Source organism: Phycodurus eques, chromosome 2 (assembly GCF_024500275.1).
Source record: "Phycodurus eques isolate BA_2022a chromosome 2, UOR_Pequ_1.1, whole genome shotgun sequence".
NCBI lineage: Eukaryota > Metazoa > Chordata > Actinopteri > Syngnathiformes > Syngnathidae > Phycodurus > Phycodurus eques.
The window spans coordinates 10,157,422-10,181,076 of record NC_084526.1 but is presented as its reverse complement, the minus strand read 5'-3'; the positions used below and the strand labels follow the sequence as shown (position 1 = coordinate 10,181,076).

The following is a 23,655-nucleotide window of genomic DNA, read 5'->3' as shown; positions in this document are numbered from 1 at the left end:
AAAAGTACTAGTGGTATCAGTATTCAGTATTGGGGAGTACTCAAGAGTGACGACTCTGATATCACTCTGAAAAAGATGTGGTATCGAACAGCCCTACTTGTACCTGAGATTTTGGTACACAACACAAAGCAAAAAAATCAACCAAATGATGACTCGTAACTTGAAAAACTCATAAGTAGAGACACTCATAAGTCATAAAATAAATACAAATTAGACAAGTGCAACAGCATTTTCAAAATACCATCTCATTTAAAAGCCAAGGAAACCATTAAAAAAAAGTCTCCTCGTTGTGAGGCAATGTGGAGCGGGAGGTTATTGCACAGTTCGGGGGCAGGAATAAGCCTGTTTTACACTGAGATCCTGCAAATTAGCTGCATCAGAGCCATAGAAAGTCCTGCCTTAAGCCACTATAGACGGCACAGTGCTTTTAACACAACAGGGCGGGGGAAGTGAAGCAACCTAGCTCATTCACACAGCAGCAAACCAGCTCTGATTTGATCCTTCATCCCACGTCTGCGGCATTTATACAGAATGGTGACCCAGAAAAAAGGCAGATAAAATCTGGTTTGAACAGACTGTATAAAAGGAAATGAGGGAGAGCTCTGTCCCCCCTGTGCTGTAATCTGGACTTCAGGACCTCTAGCAAAATCTGGCTATCAAAGTTCAGTGATCTTAAATACTTTATGTGTGTACTACTTAAATATCAAAGATAATAAAATGGTGCAAATCCATGCAAACACATAAAAACAAGATTAGCTTTAGCGAACAGTGTTAGCCTCTAATAAAAGGTGCATGCTAGATTGTTCATTTAAGCAGGGGTCACCAACCTTTTTGAAACGGAGACCTACTTCTTTTACGAGTTTGATACATTTGCTCAAATTGACTTTAATTATACATTATTATTAATAATTAATAATATTAATGTACAACCCCAATTCCAATCCAAGTTGCAATTCCAATCCATCTTGTGTTAAACATAAATAAAAACAGAATACAATGATTTGCAAATCATGTTCAACCTATATTTAATTGAATACACTACAAAGACGAAATATTTTATGTTCAAACTGATAAACTTGATTGTTTTTAGCAAATAATCATTAACTTAGAATTTTATGGCTGCAACATGTTCCAAAAAAGCCGGGAGAGGGTCATGTTTACCACTGTGTTACATCACCTTTTCTTTTAACGACATTCAATCAACGTTTGTTAACTGAGAACTCTAATTGTTGAAGCTTTGCCGGTGGAATTCTTTCCCATTCTTGCTTGATGCACAGCTTCAGCTGTTCAACAGTCCGGGGTCACCGTTGTTGTATTTTACGCTTCATAATGCGCCACACATTTTCAATGGGAGACAGGTCTGGACTGCAGGCAGGCCAGTCTAGTACCCGCACTCTTTTACTTCGAAGCCACGCTGTTGTAACACGTGCAGAATGTGGTTTGGCATTGTCTTGCTGAAATAAACAGGGGCGTCCATGAAAAAGATGTTGCTTGGATGTCAGCATATGTTTCTCCAAAATCTGTAGGGACCTTTCAGCATTAATGGTACCTTCACAGATGTGTAAGTTACCCATGCCATTGGCACTAACATGGATTCGTCAGTCCACAGAACACTTTTCCACTTTGCATCAGTAGATCATAGATGAGCTCTGGCCCAGAGAAGCCGGCGTTGTTGATTAATGGCTTTTGCTTTGCATAGTAGAGTTTCAAGTTGCACCTACGGTTGTAGCGCTGAACTGTATTTACTGACATTGGTTTTCTGAAGTGTTCCTTTAGACATTGATGTCGGTTTTTGATGTATCGAAGGTCACGGGCATACAATGTTGGTTTTCGGCCTTGCCACTTACAAGCGGCGATTTCTGCAGATTCTCTGAACCTTTTGATGATATTATGGGCCGTAGATGATGAAATCCCTAAATTCCTTGCAATTGTACGTTGAGGAACATTGTCCTTAAACTGTTTGACTATTTTCTCACGAACCTGTTCACAAAGAGGTGAATCTCGCCCCATCTTTGCTTGTGAATAACTGAGCAATCCAGGGAAGCTCCTTTTATACCCAATCATGGCCCCACCTGTTCCCAATTAGCCTGTTCACCTGTGGGATGTTCCAAACAGGTGTTTGATGAGCATTCCTCAACTTTCTCAGTCTTTTTTGCCACCTGTCCCAGCTTTTTTGGAACGTGTTGCAGCCATAACATTCTAAATTAATTATTATTTGCTAAAAACAATAAAGTTTATCAGTTTGAACATTAAATATCTTGTCTTTGTCGTGTGTTCAATTAAATATAGGTTAAACATGATTTGCAAATCATTGTATTCTGTTTTTATTTATGTTTAACACCAAGTCTCAACTAACACAACTTCCCAACTTCATTGGAATTGGGGTTGTATGTGAAGACAAATATGTATGTGAAGACAAATATGTTAATGTGTTAATTATCAAAAATGATTTAACAAGGCACGGTGGCCGACTGGTTAGCGCGTCAGCCTCACAGTTCTGAGGACCCGGGTTCAATCCCTGGCCCCGCCTGTGTGGAGTTTGCATGTTCTCCCCGTGCCTGCGTGGGTTTTCTCCGGGTACTCCGGTTTCCTCCCACATCCCAAAAACATGCATTAATTGGAGACTCTAAATTGCCCGTAGGTGTGACTGTGAGTGCGAATGGTTGTCTGTTTGTATGTGCCCTGCGATTGGCTGGCAACCAGTTCAGGGTGTACACCGCCTCCTGCCCGATGACAGCTGGGATAGGCTCCAGCACGCCCGTGACCCTAGTGAGAAGAAGCGGCTCAGAAAATGGATGGATGGATGGATTTAACAAGATAGGAAGAGAAAAATATCAATATGCAACATGTTAATTTTAGGTGTTTACACTTTCAAATGATCCCTTCTACAACATTCCTAGTAAATCACAATGAACATCGCTGGTAAGCTATTTTTAGAACAGGCTACTCATGGGGCCTTTGGGGCCTACCTGGTGCCCACGGGCGCCATGTTGGTGACCCCTGTATCAAGGTGTCTACGTGGCTGGGGGCACGGGTATTTGTGTTTCTCCATACATCTGTTGCAGTTGTTTTTGACAGCAAATTTTGAACTTTTTGTTCTGTCTCGATAGTGATAGTATGTGTTTGATTGACACTTTTGGCAGCCAGTGTAGAACCTCATTATAAGCACAGTTGTAAGGGAGAATGCCATCGAAAAGGTTGCGTATGCTGTCAGGCTACCACGCCAACGAAACATGCTGTCCGGTGTCAGGATCAGTGTACAGCTTTTTCACTCTGATAGACCTGGGCTTGTGCATGTTTTGCATGTTGAAAACTGACAAACTCCTCACAATTCAATGCAATATCATGATGATCACTAGCCACTGGAGCAAGTGGTTTCCCAGAGTTACTAACCACTAAGCATTTTCACTAGCCACAGTTTTGTTGGATAATTATGTTTCATATTATTATAGCTAGATTAAAGAACTAGATTTACAACTTATTGAAATATAAATGACCTTGTGCACAACTTCACACCCAAAATAAGACTGCAAGAACCACCATATATATCGGACTTCTGAATCTGAACCACCACACAGACTTCAGTGAGTTTCTTTTAAAATATACACAAAACTCAACCCGCCAAAGTGACTAGTGTGAGAGGCAATCCATACCACTGCTGAAATCCACCTGCATTTGGCTAGTGTTAATTTTAAGCCTTGATGATCATACATAAACAAATAATCTCATCGGTTGGACAAACCACACCCCCAAGCCTCTACCTCAAATAAAACAAAATGAAAGTCAAAAAAGTCTACTGAATAACATTTTTCATCTATTCGCTACCTCACTTCTCATGCTAACACCCCACAGCTGAAATCTGACTGAGCTGCCGCACTGGGAGTTTTAAATATGTTTCCTCGGGCCTCCCTCGCTGTAGGCGTTGACAAATAACCGCGTGTACTTTGCTTTTTTGGCTCAGTCATGTCGGTTATTGTAACTGTGTGACCCCTTAAACGGCTAGCCTGCACACCTGATGTAGGTCCAGCACTCCCAATTCGCCATCACGCCATAAGACCGCCCACAGTGCTCGACCATCACTGGAATGACTGCAGCTCCCAAAGCACAAAACAAACAAGCGAGCTCCGTTTTGCTCAAAATGGTGAAGCGCATACAAATAATGGATTTATGGAGTTACAGGCTATAAACAATCAAGAGACAATAATATCTTCAGTGAAAAACACATCCATCACTGTTTAAAAAAAAAAAATGTAGATTGCGAAACATTTTCATTTTTTTAATTATGATAGGAAGTAACAGGGATATGACAGTGACAGCCTCTGTTTACTGTCAAATCATTGTTTTCTTCAGGTTGTTTTGCATTTCGTTTCTCGGCACGGTTTGTTTTTGAGCACTCCAACACATCCCCATTCATCATTCAAAATATAAAGCATTCCAATTGCAGGTCGGTGGTAGATTGATTATAGAGTGGTGCCTCTCCTGCAGAAAGTAAGAACGAAGAAAAATGAAGCTTGTTTTTTCTGCTGCTCACACAGACAGAGATGCAAATGCGGATATCACGCAATCACATGCAATTCTCTCCTGCACACATCCCGGCTTCATACTTAATTGCTTCTTTGATCATGTCTTTTTTTCCAAACTCACACACTCACAAACACACACACACACACACACACACACACCCACAGACGCACAGGCGCACACACACAGACACACCATCGATCCCACCTATGGCTGGTATTGTCGGTCCAAGCTGCTCCTTTTTTTGCTGACAGTCATTGGGGTTTATTCTGGACATTGCCTCAATACTTCCCATGAGTGTGTGGGAAATGATACATGTCTCATCTCGTCCTTCCTTGGTTGCCATGGTGACCAGTGACTGGGTATGTATCTCATCTTGAAACATAGTTTTGCACCAAACAAATTACAATAAGCAACATATTTTGCACTTCACAGTTTTGAGGGAAAGATGAAATGGTAAGTGAGTTCACACTGGTGAAAAAGTTCACAAAAGTTTCACATCCTTTTTAGCAGACACCCTCTATTATTCTGCTGATTTAGCAAAAGTGCCTGCAGGGCTTCAGTCTGACTAAAGTCCTATTTACTTTACTTTACTTTCCCTTGACAGACAAGCAGACAGACAGACCGGGAGAGGGTCTGGTATTTTTTTGCGGGTTCGATGAGTGGGTGGATTGAAAACAAGCTAACATTCGAACAAGATAAGAAGGGATGTAGCATGACAGAAATGAAAACAGAAGAGAGAGAGAGAGCGCGATATGATAGGACATTACAATAATTATAGTAAGGAAGCCAGGTTAATAACTTTTAGCAGGAGACCTAGTCGTGCTAATCCTGAGATAATCGTGGTAAAAAGAGAGCCAGGGAGATGACACAATGAGTGGATGACCGAGGAAGAGGATGCCTGAGCAAGGAGGGGGAGGAAGAGATGCATGGATGCTGGTAATCCTGACAACGCGACAAGAGGGATGGACATATGGAAGAAGTATGGAGCCATCGAGAGCAAAGATTGAGCTTTTCAGTGAGACAAACCCACTGTGGCATAGATGGACAGTTTGTGACATAATGAAAGAGGAGGAGGGGGTGATGCATTGGAGAGAGCTGGTTACTGAAAGAAAAGATGTCACAGAAAAAAAAAACCTCCTCCTCCTGTCATTGAATCGCTGCAGTCAATAGTTTTACACAGCTTAACTTAGAAAGATACATTTGATTTGTGGCCTGGTGTGCCGTGGAACGAGGGGGACGGCGTATGATTTATGAGCTAGGGACCTTCTGATCAGGTTCTACTCCAGTGCACCTTTCTGCTCGTCTCTTTGTTTAACCCCCTTTATTAATGAGCAAGATTGACTTTATATCCCGAAATGATTGCAGTATTCTTATGTACAAGGAATCCAACGATATACATCTGTGCTCTGTATGAGACAAAAGACAGCATATTAAATAGGCCACAGAAAAAATACAAAGCCCATGAGATATAAATCAAAGGCAACCTGATTTAGTGTGGCGCTTTAATGAAGACTGACACAGTGGGACTGTGTGCGCGTTAGGATTGCGTGCATCTGTGTGGATTCATACGTGGCTGTTGCTGTTTCTACTCCTGCAAACATGCGTGTTAATTCATGTAACAACATGTCAACATATGTACACTCTTGATCTTAACAGGTGACACGTTTCTCAGACAATAAAGAAGTAACGGGAAAAGGGAATGGATCAAACCTCATCAATACATTTGTTGGAATTGGCAGTGTGTGGGACAACAATATTTTGTTCGATAGGTATCATCTTTTGTTTTTAAGTAAGTAAAAGTTTTTATTTAAACCATAACCTTATAGTAACACTACCTGTTTTGAGAAATTTCTGTGAAATAAACAATGTTCTTCTATTGTATTTTTTCATAATATTAGTTACTAATGCTCAGAGGTAGGAAGTTCAGTATATTTTCCAGGTGTCTGTACTTGAGTATTTATTTTTGTAGTGACATTTTACTTTTACCATTTACTTTTTAAACACAAATATCTGTACTTCCTACCCCTTACATTTTAAAAATGCGGTTGTTGCTTTTAAAACCTTAAGTTAGCGACGACGCGACATAAAAAGCAGAACACCAAAAAACCTGAAATGGGAAATACGCGAGTCGGGCCCATTGATTCTTTGAGCCACGTGTCTACTGCGACACTAAGGTAGTGGTGGCAAAGTGTTGGCGCATTCCATGTAGCTAAGCTAGCGGGGGCAATGTATCGGCGCATTCTTCGTTTGTGGATGGCACAGTCGGAAACCAAAATTACAGGGATGCCTGCACGGTTGCACACACTTCGTACAATCACAACAAAGGGAACTCTGAACTGGGAATAACCTTTCATGGGTAAGAATATTTTTTGGCTCTTTTTTCAAAAGTGCTGCAGTAGTTTGGGTGTACCACGTTAGTTTTGTTTAGAAAGCTAGCTTGTTGAAGTTCAGCTCGCTAGCAGTAAATTATGTCACATTTGAGTCTAAGCATATAATTCATCCATCCATTTTCTACACCGCTTATCCTTCATGTAGGCTGGAGCCTACCCCAGCTAACTGCAAGCAGGAGGAGTGGGTACACCATGAACATTTTGCCAGCGAATCGCAGGGCACATAAAAACAAACAACCATTCGCACTCACATTCATACCTACGGACAATTTAGAGTCGTCAATGAACCTACCGTGCATGTTTTTGTGATATGGGAGGAAACCGGAGTACCCAGAGAAAACAAACTCAGGCACGGGGAGAACATGCAAACTCCACACACAGGAGGCCGAATTTGAACCGGCGTCCTCAGAACCGTGAGACAAATGTGCTAACGAGCCGGCCTTCATTCCGCCCAAGCATATACTTATTTTAATAGTACAAATAAATGCTTGTCTTTTAATTTAAGCCTACCTGTTTTTATTTTGTTTGTTTTTGTTCATTGTTGCTCCCAGAGAAGGGATGAAAAAAAATATCACTGTATGTATTTTATTATTGGGTTGAAAAATTTCGATTTACTTTTTCACTGAAGTACATTTATAAATGTGTCATTGTATACGTTTACTTAAGTAACGGAGTGGCTTCAGTACTTTTACCAGAGTTGTTTTTCGGTACTTTTACTTAAGTACCAGTACTTTTGACATCTCTGCTAATGCAAAAATATTACTTACAAAATGCTTGTACATTTTATTTTATGATGTTGACAATTTGATGTTGTAATTGATTATTACTACAGTATTTCCATAATTTCCTATGGGAAAAACAGTTTTGGTGAAGCACTTTGCCTGCTACTATTCATAAGCAGTGTTGGGCAGCAGCGGCATTAGCGGGGTTACCAACTTTACCACATTTCTTAGAAGCTTGGTGGAGCGTTGCGGTTTTCAACATCTGAGAGCTGTTCAGTCGTGAAACTACTTTGATCATCATATAGCGTGATAGCATCCACAGAAGCTACATTTCCCCACACATTTATAAACCTGAAACGCCTCCCTTCCGTTTAACATCATATTACGTACCTAACCCTCCTGCTGATGCTCGCCTTAAACGTTGCCCATAAATTGTTGAATGCATGGATGATGGAAAGTGTGCAACTAAAGACAATGGCAGAGGAGGGGGCACATTGCCTATATGCAGTCATATCTACCCTTGTCATATTGGAATTAAAGTGTAGGCTACACCTTTTTCATAACCTCTCGGTGGCATACTAGAATGAAAGTAAAACTTTTTCTTAATCTCCCGGGGGCGGTGGCATATTGGAATGCACATGTACAGCTTTTTCATAACCCTCTAGATCATAGGTGTCAAACTCAAGGCCTGGCGGATCATTTAACGTGGCCCGTGAGCAAATCATGTGTTTGGACCACAGTCATGCCTACGGGCAATTTAGAGTCTCCAATTAATGCATGTTTTTGGGATGTGGGAGGAAACCGGAGTGCCCGGAGAAAACCCACGCAGGCACGGGGAGAACATGCAAACTCCACACAGGCGGGGCCGGGGATTGAACCCGGGTCCTCAGAACTGTGAAGCTGACGCTCTAACCAGTCGTCCACCGTGCCGCCTGCTAAAATACCAAAACTGCAAATTGTCTTTACTTTTAATAACATTAAGATATTGCAAGCATCAAAATAAATTGATTAATAGTATAACAAGCAATGTTTTACTGGCTTCTGATTTCAACACAAGTTCTCCATCAATTTGTAGTGTATGTATAATAATATGAGGCCATCATATATGATTATTATTTATTACATTATACACGAGAAACTACGGTACATTATTTTTTAAATACACCGTTATGATACTAATAACACAGTGCTATCACTGCATTAGTTCATCATATTGATATTGCAGTAGTAGTAAGAAGCATTACCATCCAAAGGTTTTACAATTAAGTGTTCATTTATACCCCAATGGTGTGTAGGGTATATTGGTTGAAATGAAAATTAATTTGGAAAACGATATGAAGGAAGGTACACACCTGCGTTCACTTCCGGGTTACTCCAATTTACGATTTAATCATTAAAATCAAACAAATTTGAGCACCACGTCACTTTTTATATGTATAAAATTTAGGGAAAGTGACAAACCTTTTTATCAGTCTTGTAATCTTAAGGTTGCTACATTTTATGAAATACGAGTTCTAGATGAAAGAGGCTTACTTAAACTCAGAACGCACAAAAAAAAACACCACCAAGAGTGGATTTTTTTGTATATTTAATGACATCTACAAGGGATCAAGAGGAAAACACACAAAGGGGTCTAACTAAAGAAAAAAAATAACACTTATAACGCTAAAAAGAAGAAAAATAGGCGTACGAAAAGGGAAATAGAACACCATGTGTTGGACTAAAGTTGAAAACGCGAGGGTTTAATGTGTCCAGTCCGGATGGGAGAGAGAGAGGACAAAGTTAGGATTTGGTGTGAAGCTAGTATGTTCCCCAAAATTATTAGGCACTGATATTGTACAGTCTGGCAAACACTGGTCTGTTACTCATGAACGTTGATCAGCTGGTGGGTGGTGGGGGTCTATCTCAGTCGTCTTGGGACGCGAGCAGGTAGGTTTGTTTGACAAAGAAGATGCGGAAACAGGGAAAGAAGTTGTTCTTCATGCATTCTGTGGGAAGTTACGACTGTTTCTCTTCCTGCCTCCTCAGGGACTTGTTAGCAATTTCAGAGCCATCATGCTTGGCTGGAAGCGTACCTGGTACTTTAGTAGCAGCTGGTCTGATCGCCTAGCGGTGGCCCATGTGGAGGCTAGGAAGCCGAGTCTGTTCCAATCCTGGCCTTCGCGTTGGCCGAACAAAAGGAAAGAGGGGTGGCTGAGGCCAGCCCGTGCCCGGCAAGATTAGCCAGCCAGGACACGAAGCGAGAAAAACAAGAGAGAGCAAAAAAGGCGGGAAGTCAAGAGTTAAATACCCCAGGGGCGTGTCGAAGACGACCGAGGACCAGACAAGACCACACACATCAGCTTGAATCTAGTCTACAATTTTGACCCATAAAGTGGGTTTAAAATCATATATTAACATAAAATACTCTCACCTTGGTGCTCTCTACTCACAGGTCAAGCATATAGACTGGCTGTTTATACTTCAGTCTTGGCAAATGAACTGCTTGTGGTTCAAATCACATTTCATGCTGCTTAGAGTCAAACCAAGAAAAACAGTTATTAACAAGCTGCGCTTGTAAAGTTGACACACTGACACAGACATCAAGGCATACATTTGGAATAATTCGGCAGAGTTCGTAAAATATCAAAACAGAAATTTTCCTTTGGTTAAACATCAAATGAGAGTCCACGGTTAGGCTTTGCAGTTCCTCTGAACGCCAGCAGGTGTCGCCTTGTCCCAGTAATTGTTCCTATTCAAAGACAGATGGTCCGGTGAACACATCTGGGGGCCTTTGATGCTTGGGAGTTCAGATTTCTAGGTTAGATGTTAATTAGTTTAGGGCCCACCAGGCGTCTTTTCGTGGTAGTCTCACAGCAGGGCCGCATGGAAGAATGCAGTTTATCGCTCGCTCACTCATGCATTCTCCCTGCTGTCCCCAGTTGCACAGACCCCACTCCTCAACTTGTTCATCTCATCATATTCAGACACTCGTTCATCCAATCACATTCAGATACCTTCAGGGTATAGTCGGGACTCTAACTCAAATTCATGTGACACTACAAGGTCGCTACTTGCTACAGTATATAAGAATCAAATCTAGTCTGGGAGAAAATAAAGGAGTGGGGAATGCTGTTCAATAATGTATTGTAGCAAACCTTTAGTCATGTTCTATGGACTGAAGCAGTAAGCACACCATCATCTCTCCTTGCACTGGTCCACCTTCCGACTCTAGACTGGCACTAGAGAGAAACACCTGTTGGATGTTTTGTTTGACGACACCACCCGTTCATTTTTAAAGAGGTTATCGTCAACCATGGCGTGTCTCCTTTTCATTGTGTAAGCAGACGCTACAGTATATTATCTGTCTTTTTACTGTTACAGGAGGGCGTTTGGTGAATTTACTGACAGCTGACATACGGATTTAAGGCTGCTCGTCAGCTAGCGTTAGCGGGTGCCTTTTCAGATAGGCGTGCATAGCACTTGTGCTTTTGTTGTATTTGAGGATAGAGGATAGCAAGTGACCATGCTACGGATCTTGAATTGATTTTGAATAAATTATTCATGCATGCTTGAAGGCTCCGCTTCTAGTTTTCTGCGCGAACCCACTTTTGATTTCAGCAAGGCGTCTGTAGACTCTGTGTCCAAAACACATTAGTGGCGATTAGTTGACCTCAAGCTATAAAACTTTTTCTGGAGTGAGTGGCAAAGTTGACACGTCGTGTTGTGTTAACCTCTGATGTAAGCTAGCTTGTAGCTTAGCTCGCTGCATTGTACAGGTAGCTTGCCCAACACTGTGTTTAAGTTACCCTCTATTCCGGTGTCCAGTGTTTCTATAGTGTTTCCTGTATTCAGTATTGTGATTGGTTAAATGGAAAGGATACATCTCTTGAATACGCCTGTAAAACGTGCATCATGACAATAAAGATGCACTGCGATTGGCTGGCCTCCAGTCCAGGGTGTACCCCGTCTCTTGGCCGAAGTCAGCTGGGATAGGCCCAGCACGCCTGCAACCCTAATGAGGACAAGTTGACAATAAAGATTGTTCTTCTTCCAAAATGCGAATAAATTGGTCGACCGGCATCCTGAAATGAATTGTGTTTGACATTTGGTATTCAATTGTGCTTCTTTATGACAGCAATTGAATAACCGGATGTTTCACTCCTTTCCTTATCCATGTGCATTCTCAATAGGCCTCTTTCTTACATGGACAAAGTATGCTGCTCTTAGTTGAACCGACCATATGGTTTTCAGCCATTAGACAATCTGGTAACAGAGAGGCTACACTACACGAAGCATGAAAAACCAATTGGGGTGAACTCAACAAAGCAAAACAGTATTTTATTGCACTGCTCTGAGTATGTTGCTCCAATGTGTTATGTGATGTGATGCAAATATCTGCTTATTCCTACTCATCCCATCTGTTCAAAGTTAAGATCTGGCAGCAGCAAAGAGTGTGGACAGAAGAGTGAGACAACTGGAGATGCAATGAAAGACATACATAACAAGTGCTGAGAGGGAGAGGTGAATTGGGTTGGAAAGAAAGCGGAGAACAATCTGAAATGAATCTAGACATTCCAGATGGTTTGATGTTTGTTTGTGTGTGCATATACTGTACGGCTCATGCACATGTGTTGTTATTCTTGCTGCCAGTGTATAGTTAGTTATGTGTGGTTTGTGTTGCTCCGGGCAAGCGGGAACATCTGGTACACTTGCAAGGAACAAGTTCTGAAAAAAATAATTTTAAATGAATACATGAATGTATATGAAAATAAATGTTTGAAAAATGTCCATGCAGACTTGTTCTGTAACATGAAGGATTCTATTTTTGTGAACAGTGTAAATCCTGCACGGCAGGTGGTGCAACTGAGCGCCAGAGTCGTGTTAGACCAGTGTTTGTACTTTCGTAGACGAGCACAGCCCGGTGGATCTGAGATTGGGTGGGCTGGGAGCTTCACTCAGCGCCAATCACAGCGGCTTCTCTCATTGCCTTTAAATATAAGCACAAGTGACAGTCTCAACAAAAATATGTTTTCTGTGAGGAAGAGAACAAATTCACCAAAATCGCGTTAGACCAGCCTCCTTCCTTGCTCCAGGATTTAGACGTGGTCTGAGTAGGTGCAAATTTAGATGGACTTTCTACCACCAAATTGTCACTCTGCCGGGCGCATCTCCAAGGACACTAACTAGCTGCACCGGAATGCCCAGCTTTGCGCAGACCTGTCTGCCAAATCGGTAAACATGCGCAGCGAGCACCGTGCTTGCACGAAAAACAGGATCCGCCAGCATTTCTGCCCCGTCGCTGATGCGCTGTCTAAGAAAATAGATCCCACAGTATCAACTTTCCAGTGTAATTTATTACTAATTAACTGCCTTTCCTCTATTCCACACTTAAGGGTACATTGTATCTTCAAAATTATATTACATAGCATTCAGGCTGCATTCTAACATATAAAGCCTCTAAATGAACCTCCTATATGCAAGAGCACCGCTGTTGCTCAGTGGCAGTGGAGACATCCTCTCTAGTCCAGCCTAATGTTATGTCTATGCTATTGTATGTGGATGTATTCTTGAATTCCATCTGTATATACATCACTTCATTTTCAATACCACCTCTTCTGCCTCTTCTGTTCAGTGTTGCGGGGCGGCTGGATTTCATCCCATGTAATTTAACACACTCAGGCTGTGCAAATTAAACTTTTGTATTGTGCACTGGCGACAAACGCCGTGCAGGGTACAAGTGAAAAGAGTTCTGCAACTCCCAACTGGTTTAACAACCATATGAACCCTAACTGCTTAGAAATCAGGGCTAATTATAGCATTGTTTTCTTGCTGGTACAGCATTTCTGCACTGCATGTTCGTTATATTTCTGCATAATCCAATATGCAGAGTTGCCTTGAGATTGGAGTGACCCAAATTACTAGTTTTTTTGTGATACGAGTTGTTGTTGGACTTTTTTTTTCCGTTTTACTGGTGAGCTTAAATTTGAAATGAGTGCTGTATGGTGGCAGTGAACTCAACACACTTCACAACAAGCAGCAGCTTGGCAGATAGTGAACCATTCTTCAAAAATAATTGTCACTCCCAGTTATTCAAACTAATCATAAAAAATCATAAAGTTGTGTATTTAAAAACAACCACATACTGTATCTTTTTTTTAGCTCACTGCTAACAAACAATGCAGAATGTCATAGATTGGCTAACGAATAGCATTGTTGTTGCAGTGTTAAAACCCTCAAGGCAATAAATATTTGAACACAAATGGTCAAGCAACACACATACACAGATATAACAATACTCACAGGCATGTATTCTTTATCCTCTGGATAATTCGAAGAACAACTTGTATTACTGTGGCTTACTGAGCAATTGTGAACGTCTCCTTCATGGATATCCGTATATCTGTATTATACTTTACCCAGATGGCCCAAGCGTGTACACCAGAAGGAGCAGTTCAATGGCCTTTGAACATTTTATGTAATTATGTCATTACTGTTTGTTTTATACAAATGACAATATTGTGGAGTTCTATTTTCTTTCTTAAAAAAATACACAAATTTAGTTTTCTTTTTGGGAGGCTGGAATGGATACTGGCATTTACGTTCTTTTCAGCGTATAAAGCTAATTTGAAATACGAGTGTTATGAGTTTTGAGCGAGGTCACGGAAGTCGTATCTCAAGGAACCACTGTTTTGGCAATGTATGTCAAGATATGAAGAACTCGAACTTGAAGAACTAGACAATTTATAGAACTTGAGTTTGACTGTATCAGTGTGAAGTATGGAAGGAATGAAATACCAATTGAAGACCAAAAGCTTAAATCCAAACGTCCTGATTTTGTGTGTTTTTTCTTCCAGCTGAATCATGTGGTGGTGTAATTCAAGGCCTGAACGGAACGATAGAATCGCCTGGTTTCCCCCACGGCTATCCCAACTACGCCAACTGTACGTGGCTGATAATAACAGGGGAGCGAAACAGGATCCAGCTCACCTTCATCACGCTCGCACTAGAGGAAGACTTTGATATGGTGTCTGTATATGATGGACAACCTTCGCCTGGGAACTTAAAAATGAGGTTGGAAAATTAGATTATTATTATTTTTTTTTAAATGGTGATTCTTTTCTGTTGATACTGTCACTCTAACATGATAGAACTTGTCACCTCACACACTGACATTCCATGTCGCACACAACCTCCTTGTGATCCTGAATGGAGAGGTAAAATATATATATATATATATATATATATATATATATATATATATATATATTATATATATATATATATATATATATATACATACAGTGAGTACGGAAAGTGTTCAGACCCCCTTAAATTCTTCACTCCTTTTTATATTGCACCTATTTGCCAAAATAAGTTAAGTTATTTTTTTGCCCACATTAATGTACAGACACCACTCCACATTAACAGAAAAAAACTGCAATTGTTGAAATTTTGCAGATTTATTAAAAAAGAAAAACTTAAATATCACACAGCCATAAATATTCAGACCCTTTGCTCAGTATTTAATAGAAGCACCCTTTTGAGCTAAGACAGCCATGAGTCTTTTTGGGAATGATGCAACATGTTTTTCACACCTGGATTTGGGGAATATCTGCCATTCCTCCTTGCAGATCCTCTCCAGTTCTGTCAGGTTGGATGGTGACCATTGGTGGGCAGCCATTTTCAGGTCTTTCCAGAGATGCAATTGGGTTTAAGTCAGGTCTCTGTCTGGGCAATTCAAGAACAGTCACGGAGTTGTTCTGAAGCCAGTCCTTCGGTATTTTAGCTGTGTGCTTAGGGTCATTGTCTTTTTTTAAGGTGAACCTTCAGCCCAGTTTGAGAACCTGAGTACTCTGAAGAAGGTGTTCGTCCAGGATATCCCTGTACTTGGCCGCATTCATCTTTCCTTCGATTGCAACCAGTCATCCTGTCCCTGCAGTTGAAAAACACCCCCACATCATGATGCTGCCACCACCATGCTTCACTGTTGTGACTGTATTGGACAGGTAATGAGCAGAGCCTGGTTTTCTCCACATATACCGCTTAGAACTAAGGCCAAAAAGTTCTATCTTGGTCTCATCAGACCAGAGAATACTATTTTTCACCATCTTGGAGTCCTTCAGTTTTTTTTTTTTTTTTTTTAGCAAACTCCATGCGGGCTTTCATGTGTCTTACACTAAGGAGAGGCTTCCGTCGAGCTACTCTGCCATAAAGCCCCGACTGGCGATGGTTGACTTTCTAGAACTTTTGCCCATCTCCCGACTGCATCTCTGGAGCTCAGCCACAGTGTTCATTGGGTTCTTCTTTACCTCTCTCACCAAGGCTCTTCTCCCCCAATTGCTCAGTTTGGCCGGTCGGCCAGTTCTAGGAAGGGTTCCAGTCGTCCCAAACGTCTTCCATTTAAGAATTATGGAGGCCACTGTGCTCTTGGGAACGTGAAATGCAGCAGAAATAGTTTTATAACCTCGGCCAGATCTGTGCCTTGCCACAATTCTGTTTCTGAGCTCTTCAATTACTTCCTTTGACCTCACGATTCTCATTTGCTCTGACATGCACTGTGAGCTGTAAGGTCTTATATAGACAAATGTGTGGCTTTCCTAATCAAGTCCAATCAGTATAATCAAACACAGCTGGACTCCAATGAAGGTGTAGAACCATCTCAAGGATGATCAGAAGAAATGGACAGCACCCTAGTTAAATGTATGAGTGTCACAGCAAAGGGTCTGAATACTTATGGCTGTGTGATATTTCAGTTTTTCTTTTTTAATAAATCAGCAGAAATTTCAACAATTCCGTTTTTTTTCCGGTCAATATGGGGTGCTGTGTGTATATGATGGAAAAAAATGAACTTAAATGATTTTAACAAATGGTTGCAATATAACAAAGAGTGAAAAATGTAAGGGGGTCTGTAAACTTTCAGTAGCCACTGTGTGTGTGTGTGTGTGTATATATTTATATATATCTATATCTATATCTATATCTCTCTCTCTCTCTATATATATATATATATATATATCTCTCTATATATCTATATATATATATATATATATATATATATATATATATATAGCGGCACGGGGGACGACTGGTTAGAGCGTCAGCCTCACAGTTCTGAGGACCCGGCTTCAATCCCCGTCCCCGCCTGTGTGGAGTTTGCATGTTCTCCCCGTGCCTGCGTGGGTTTTCTCCGGGCACTCCGGTTTCCTCCCACATCCCAAAAAACATGCATAAATTGGAGACTCTAAATTGCCCGTAGGTGTGCATGTGAGTGCGAATGGTTGTCTGTTTGTATGTGCCCTGCGATTGGCTGGCAACCAGTTCAGGGTGTACCCCGCCTCCTGCCCGATGACAGCTGCGATAGGCTCCAGCATGCCCGCGACCCTAGTGAGGACAAGCGGCTCAGAAAATGGATGGATGGCAGAATGCTTTTATTTTTTATATTTTACTGGCAGTGTGCTATGCCAACAATGCACTATGCCTTATTTATTTGTTTACCAAAATGAAATCAATACTGTATGAAGTCAATGAAATAAAAAAATAAATAATGTGAATTAACATATTTCATTAGGAATTATTATTAAGTATAATACTGTATTTATTATACAACATCAATCCAACCCTTGTTCCTCTATTCAGCCCACCTCCTCCTTATGGGTCACTGTGACAGCAGATTCACTTATTCTGTAGTTTTTTTTAGTAGTCGCGGGCATGAAAAATAAACTCCATAATTCGCAATCAACACAGAATTTGATTTGATTAAGGTCACATATAGGAAAAAAAACAGTAGCTTCTCAGTGGCATGTTAATTAACATTATTTTCAGGATGGGTGAATTGATTTGCAGTTTCAACCTTGAGATACAAGTGACACGACTCAAGGAATGAGTTTTTCGGCTGATTTCTTGCTTTGACTTACGATTATTAATTTGTGATACAAGTGTTGTATGATGGCAATGAACACAACTCTCTTCACAATAAGCAGCAGTTTGGCAGAGAGTGAACACTTTAAAAAAGAGACTTAAAGCTGTTTAATGGCACTCACAATTAAGGTTTACTGTCAAACTAATCATCAACTGAAGAAACAATGCAAAATGCCATAGACGGGCTAACGAATAACATTTGTGTCTTGTCGCCTAAGCAACATATATTGTAGCACAAATGGTGGAGCAAAACATGTAGACAGACAATGAACCATGCTCACACCCATATTTTATATACCGTCTCTGAAAAAATGACTCATATTACTGCAGCTTACTGATCTGTGTCGCATATGTATATCTGTATGCCTGTATTATATTGCCCCCGGGTGGCCAAGGTGTGCACATCAGAAGGGCCACACAGTCATGAAGAGTTATGATGCATACTATTTAATTCTTTACTTTCTATGTATTTATGTTATTGATATATACTTTTATGGAGTACAACATTCTAGAGGGCTATTTTCCTTATTATAAAACACATTACAAATATATATTTTTTAATTTTTATTGTTTTTTGGAGAGGCTGGAGCAGATCGTCATTTCCATTCATTTCAATGGCGAAAGATGATTTGATTTGAGTGTTTTGAGTTACGACAATTAAACTTGTATTTCAAGGCAGCATATTAAAAAACAAAACAAAACTGTAAATAACTATACACTGTGGCATTTGTACTGATACTAATGTTGACACACGAGAGGGGTCCTGGCTGGTCCACCAATATTATAGACCCTGAAAGAGAGTGAAAATGCTATTTACTTTTATTTAATTAATTATTTTTTACAATGTAGCCTACCCACACATTGATTTTGTTCTTCAATCGAATTCTTGTACATTTTCATTTGAAATTTGACTTCTTCTGCATATACAATAATCAAACCATAAAGATGTGCCAATGTTGTCATTATTAACATGATCAGGCCAGATTGCCAAGCAAGTTAAAATGCTGTACATCGCTGAACTGGCAGCATCAGTATTTGGTGATTTGTTGCAGTGCAGGAAGGGTCGTTACAACAGCGTCCACAGAGTTGGCCCGCTGTCGGGAGCTTATTCATCACAGAGTTTGTGTGTAGGAGGGATGTGCTGGGAAAGCTCGCACTGTAGTGTTTGAGCTAGGTGGCGCGGTTTTGGATAACAGTGTTATTTTTTGTTAAAACGTTATATCCAGCAGCTTTATTATGTCTCTGAGTGAGAAGAATACCTATTTAGGAGAGGACAAAAGGACTGCTGACGTTCCTGAGCTTCTCCAAATACACATATTTTTCACACAGGGTGATGCAGCTGGCTGATGATTCAGCTGTCAATGATAGTGTACTATGCATGCTTCGCTCGCTCACCAGGATATTCTAGAAATAATATGTAGACCCCCTAATAAAGAAAGGAGCCGTATTTACTTTTAATGTCTACATACATTCGTTTGGGTTAAAAATGAACCTTGCACACCTCACTGTGAGACACTGAAACAGTTATCTTTAGTAATCTGTGAAGAAAACAAATCCATACAGTCACACAAGAAAAATACGTAAACCCAAAACAATCCATCAATCTCTAATTTGTACACATTTAGAAACAAAATTCCCATAGGAAATAAGGGATATAGAAATAGTCTCACCGTCAAATGTTGCCATCATACAACTATTATTAACTGTACAGGCAATGTTTTAAGTAATATTTTAACATTGTTAATGGTCAAACACATTTAAGATAAATGATCAACTGTTAGTTAAATGTTTAATCCATAAAACGCTCCATCTTAATGTTCAGGTCAAATATTGAAGATGTAGGCAATCATTACATGCTTGTGAATTGAAGTTGACATATTGAAGGCTCTTTAGCTGAAAACTTACTTATTATAAGACTTCACGGGTGTTCAACTTTACTGCAATCCACCTCCACAAAATTTTATCACAATATTGTTTTTTTGTTTTTTTGTTAGGCTTTTAACATATAGAGAGACATGAAGTACATAAATACAGTACTTCATCTAACACTTGGCATTGGAAGTGTTTTCAAATGACCGTAATTTTTCATGTATAGTATGCTCTGCAGTATATTATGCACCCCCGCAGCTGGATTTCTCTTCTACTTGTGTATAGTACGCACTCCAGTGTTGCTGGTATATGTAGCATACGGCTGTATCCCATACTGCTACAAGGGTTACGGCAATGTTGCAAAAGGCATGTTCAGTGAATGCCTACACGTGTAACAAGCAGTTAAAATAAATGGTTGTACTCACCTTATTGGACATAACATTGGCGACGTGGATGGGATTTTCATTTTGCGCCGCCCCCCTCATTCCTCGCATTCCCCGGTCTCGCTGGCATGACTCTTTTATGACGTACTTAATGGCGATCGGACTAGCCGAGGCTAGCGATGCACAGCTAACTGCTATGCTAATCCACAACCTGGGCAGTGAGGGCAAGCGGATTTTTAGTACTATCGTACCCGCGCACACGCACGAATACTGTGTCGCCTTGTTGGCCGGACACTTCACTGCTCCACAGAGTGTTATGGTCTGGTGAATTACCTTTCGCCAGCGATGGCAACTCAGGGGCGAACCAGACCCACCGTGGTTGGCTAGCCTTTGCAAATTTGACCACTTGGAAGACGAGATGATTGTCGACCCGCAAGACATGATTCTAGGTGAGCAGTGAACATTACGTTACCTTATGTCTCAATGTGTAACATTAGACATTGCATATCATATTCGAATGAAAGTACCCCTTTTTCACAAGCCTGCGGTACCGGTATAAATCTAAACAATGTGTTTACACTTTGTTTCATTTTCCTTACTACCCATGTATAATATGCACCCTCGATTTATAATGACGGTGGAACTGGTGGTCGACTGTTTACCACATCCGCCACACAGTTCTGAGGTCTTGGGTTCAAATTGGTCCTTTTTGTGTGTAGTTTGTATGTTCTCCCGTGCCTGTGTGGGTTTTGCCGGGTACTGCGGTTTCCTCCCACATTCCTAAAACATGCATGGTAGGTTTATTGAAGTCTGTAAATTGTCCATAGGTGTGAACGTGAGTAATAATGGTTGTTTGTTTATATGTGCCCTGCGATTGGCTGGTGAATCCACCTTTCGCCCGAAGTCAGCTGGGATAGGAGCCAGCACACCCGTTTCCCTAGTGAGGATACGCTGTTTTTAATGATTTTTTTTTTTTTTAGTACAAGAAAATCATATTATACATGAGAAATTACAACAGACAAAAATACATTATATCGTCATCATTATGATTAAATACAATTATAGTGATAGAACGTGAAAAACAAAACACAGTCACAAAAATGTTTGACTCTGTCTGTTGTGAAGCTTGTTGGCACAATCATTGCTCCTTGTGAAGGCCTTACACAAGGTGAGTTGACAGCTGTGCCAACAATCTCCAGTGAAGTGCAGCTGTGTCGAGACACCAGGAGAGTCAAGTGTACCAGCAGCTGACTTGTGCTTAGCCCCTTGAGCAATTTGAGCATCTCTTGCCGTTGATGCTCTTTTCTTTGACTCCATTATTTTCTCATCCCTTTGAAAGCAGCATTTTCATCCTGATAGTTCTAATTATTAAGTGATAATAATGATCCTTTTATACTTCCAGGTGTCACTTCTGTCGAGGTTTTAAGTAAAAGACTGATGGATTCAAAACCTACATTTAAATATATAAATCAATCTAAATATATAAATAAAAGGTTGTGGGAAATCAAGTCAGCTACAAAAGCCGACACAAATGTCGACACAAACAATGAGCATAATGACTAAGGCTGGATCGACACAATATGATTCAAGTGACACAATTCAACATTTCCCCCCCCCCATGTGTCTTATTTCAGATATGGATCATGGCATCTTAAAGAGACAGAGGCATGGAATTTTTATTTTTTTTTTTAAGTCTGTACAGTATTGTCAAATGAGGAGTTGAGGTGAAACTTTGATTTATTGGAGCATGCCGTATGTGGATAGGCAGACATTTTTTAGAATATGCTGAGGAAGATGTTTAACAAGTTACTTTTCAATTGCCACTCTGCAGCTTGTCGCCACCGAAATCAAATGCAGTTGAGTGAAATCCAGCTGACCGTAGACACTTTTTACTGCCACCGTTTCTCATACTTACCCACTGTGAATTATTGAAAGGGCAACTTTAAGTGGGGACTCAAGTTTTTTCAGTTCCTTTGAAAATGTAGTCTATTGCTGAAGAATGCATGTATTAGCTGTGTTTGTAAAATGTTTAGTGATATTGATATTGATTTGATTTACTTGTGGTGTCCTTGGTAATCATGTTATACTGCTACACTGGCTTGTATTACAGAGAATAGTGTCAGATCACCTACTTTTGTGATACGTAATATTGTCTGGATACACTCTAGTTACTGTATGTTAGTGCTAACACAGATGCTAACATATTCTAAAAGTACTGTTCATTTGTGTACAGAATGCTGAATGCTCACTGCTATAAGTTTTGGGGGAGTATTAGCCGTAGGATGAAGGGGGAGCCCGAGCACAACCACAGGGTTTCCTTTCTTTACAAGTACAGTATATTTATTTGTTTTGTTTTTTTAAAAACTCTCCTCTTGCACATTTGCCATTATTGAGTACAATATTACAGTACAAACAAACATTTCCAAACAGGAACAATTGGGTTGTGACTATCAATGACCTATGATTGACTGTGAAATCTAAACATCTTTCTTAGTGAAAATTTAGACAGTAAAATAAGAAATCTTTGCATATATTATGATATATTGACACTCTCTGGCATGGTACTTGTAGTTATGACAATGGTATGTTTCACCAAAGTATATTAGGTTGCAAGGTAAAGCCAAGGTACAACACGACCTCCAAAATTGAATACCCCATAATTGATCAAATTTAGAATTTTTTTGTTTTTGTGCTGCCACCTCAAAAGGGTCCAAGTAATTGTAAATAATTATTAAGAAAAAAATAACCATAGAACTGGAAATGGAAGATACTGTGACATAGAAAAGGGCCGAGCTTCTTTCTTTCTTTCTTGCATATGAGCAATGTAATGAATACATAAATATACACATACAGTTGCCTTTTCGCCGTTTGGAACTCAAAATAGGGCATCTACGTGAATCGATGGGGGGTTCGCTGTCGCCTTTGTCGTAAGCTGTTTCGTACTCCTTGAATGCTGGCAGCTGGAGGTAATGGTACTTTTATTCCGTTACAATGATCTGAATGTCGCTGGCTACTTTTATTTATCAATTATTGCTTATTTATCAACTATTTCATTCGCGAGACTACGACTTCCCCATTGGGCGCTGTTTGCGCCAATCCAGTTTAAGCGCTAGTGACGGTTAAGTCTAGTTCACCAATCAAACGACACAAGAAAGTCACATGACCTCACATGACGTCTTCTATTGGGTTTCCCGGGCATAGGTATTAACACTAGTTAAGCCAGCCCAGGTGATCGTCATACCTAAATGGCCACAATTTGGGAAGGTTGTCATTACCATGAAGGCAACGGCGCGCTACTCTTGTTTACATTTAGACAAACAGAAACAACAGCTTTCATGTATTGTAGTATTTGTCTGACACTGTCTGCCAAAACGTGGATATTTCAGCGCACCTATAACTTGAGAAAACACCATACAGTAAATTGCAAATGTTTTTTAAATTTTTTTTTTTTTTTATTGTTTGCGCTATTTACTCAGTACTTGAGTAATTATTTCACTGTGTACTTTTTACTCTTACTCAAGTAATTTTTTGGAGGACTACTTTTTACTTTTACTTGAGTCACATTATTGTCAAGTAACAGTACTCTTACTTGAGTACAATATTTGGCTACTCTACCCACCTCTGTAGCGGACATCCTTTATTGCTACTCTTACGTTTAAGCAACATTTTTGCTCATCAGATCAGCCAGTGTCGTATTTGTTGCACCGGTCTTTTGTATTTTCGCGTTGTGCTGCGGGTCCCAGCGGTTCCATGAAGCACACATCAGCGACAAGAGGTGATCCGCTGGTACATTTTGTATTAATTAGGAGATGCGCCTACAATTATCTAATTATTTTACGGATGTTAATGTTAAATATATTAAGCGAA

The 23,655-nt window shown here is 40.3% G+C and overlaps 1 protein-coding gene across 2 annotated transcripts in view; it reads left to right on the top strand.

The window, feature by feature from the left end:
* LOC133396537 (CUB and sushi domain-containing protein 1-like) overlaps positions 1-23,655 on the top strand; it is a 620,476-nt gene that overhangs the window by 206,651 nt on the left and 390,170 nt on the right. For both annotated transcript variants that reach the window (XM_061666524.1, XM_061666517.1), the window contains exon 3: positions 14,473-14,689. In XM_061666524.1, the coding sequence (XP_061522508.1) occupies positions 14,473-14,689 (217 nt within the window). The remainder of the gene's footprint in view (positions 1-14,472; positions 14,690-23,655) is intronic.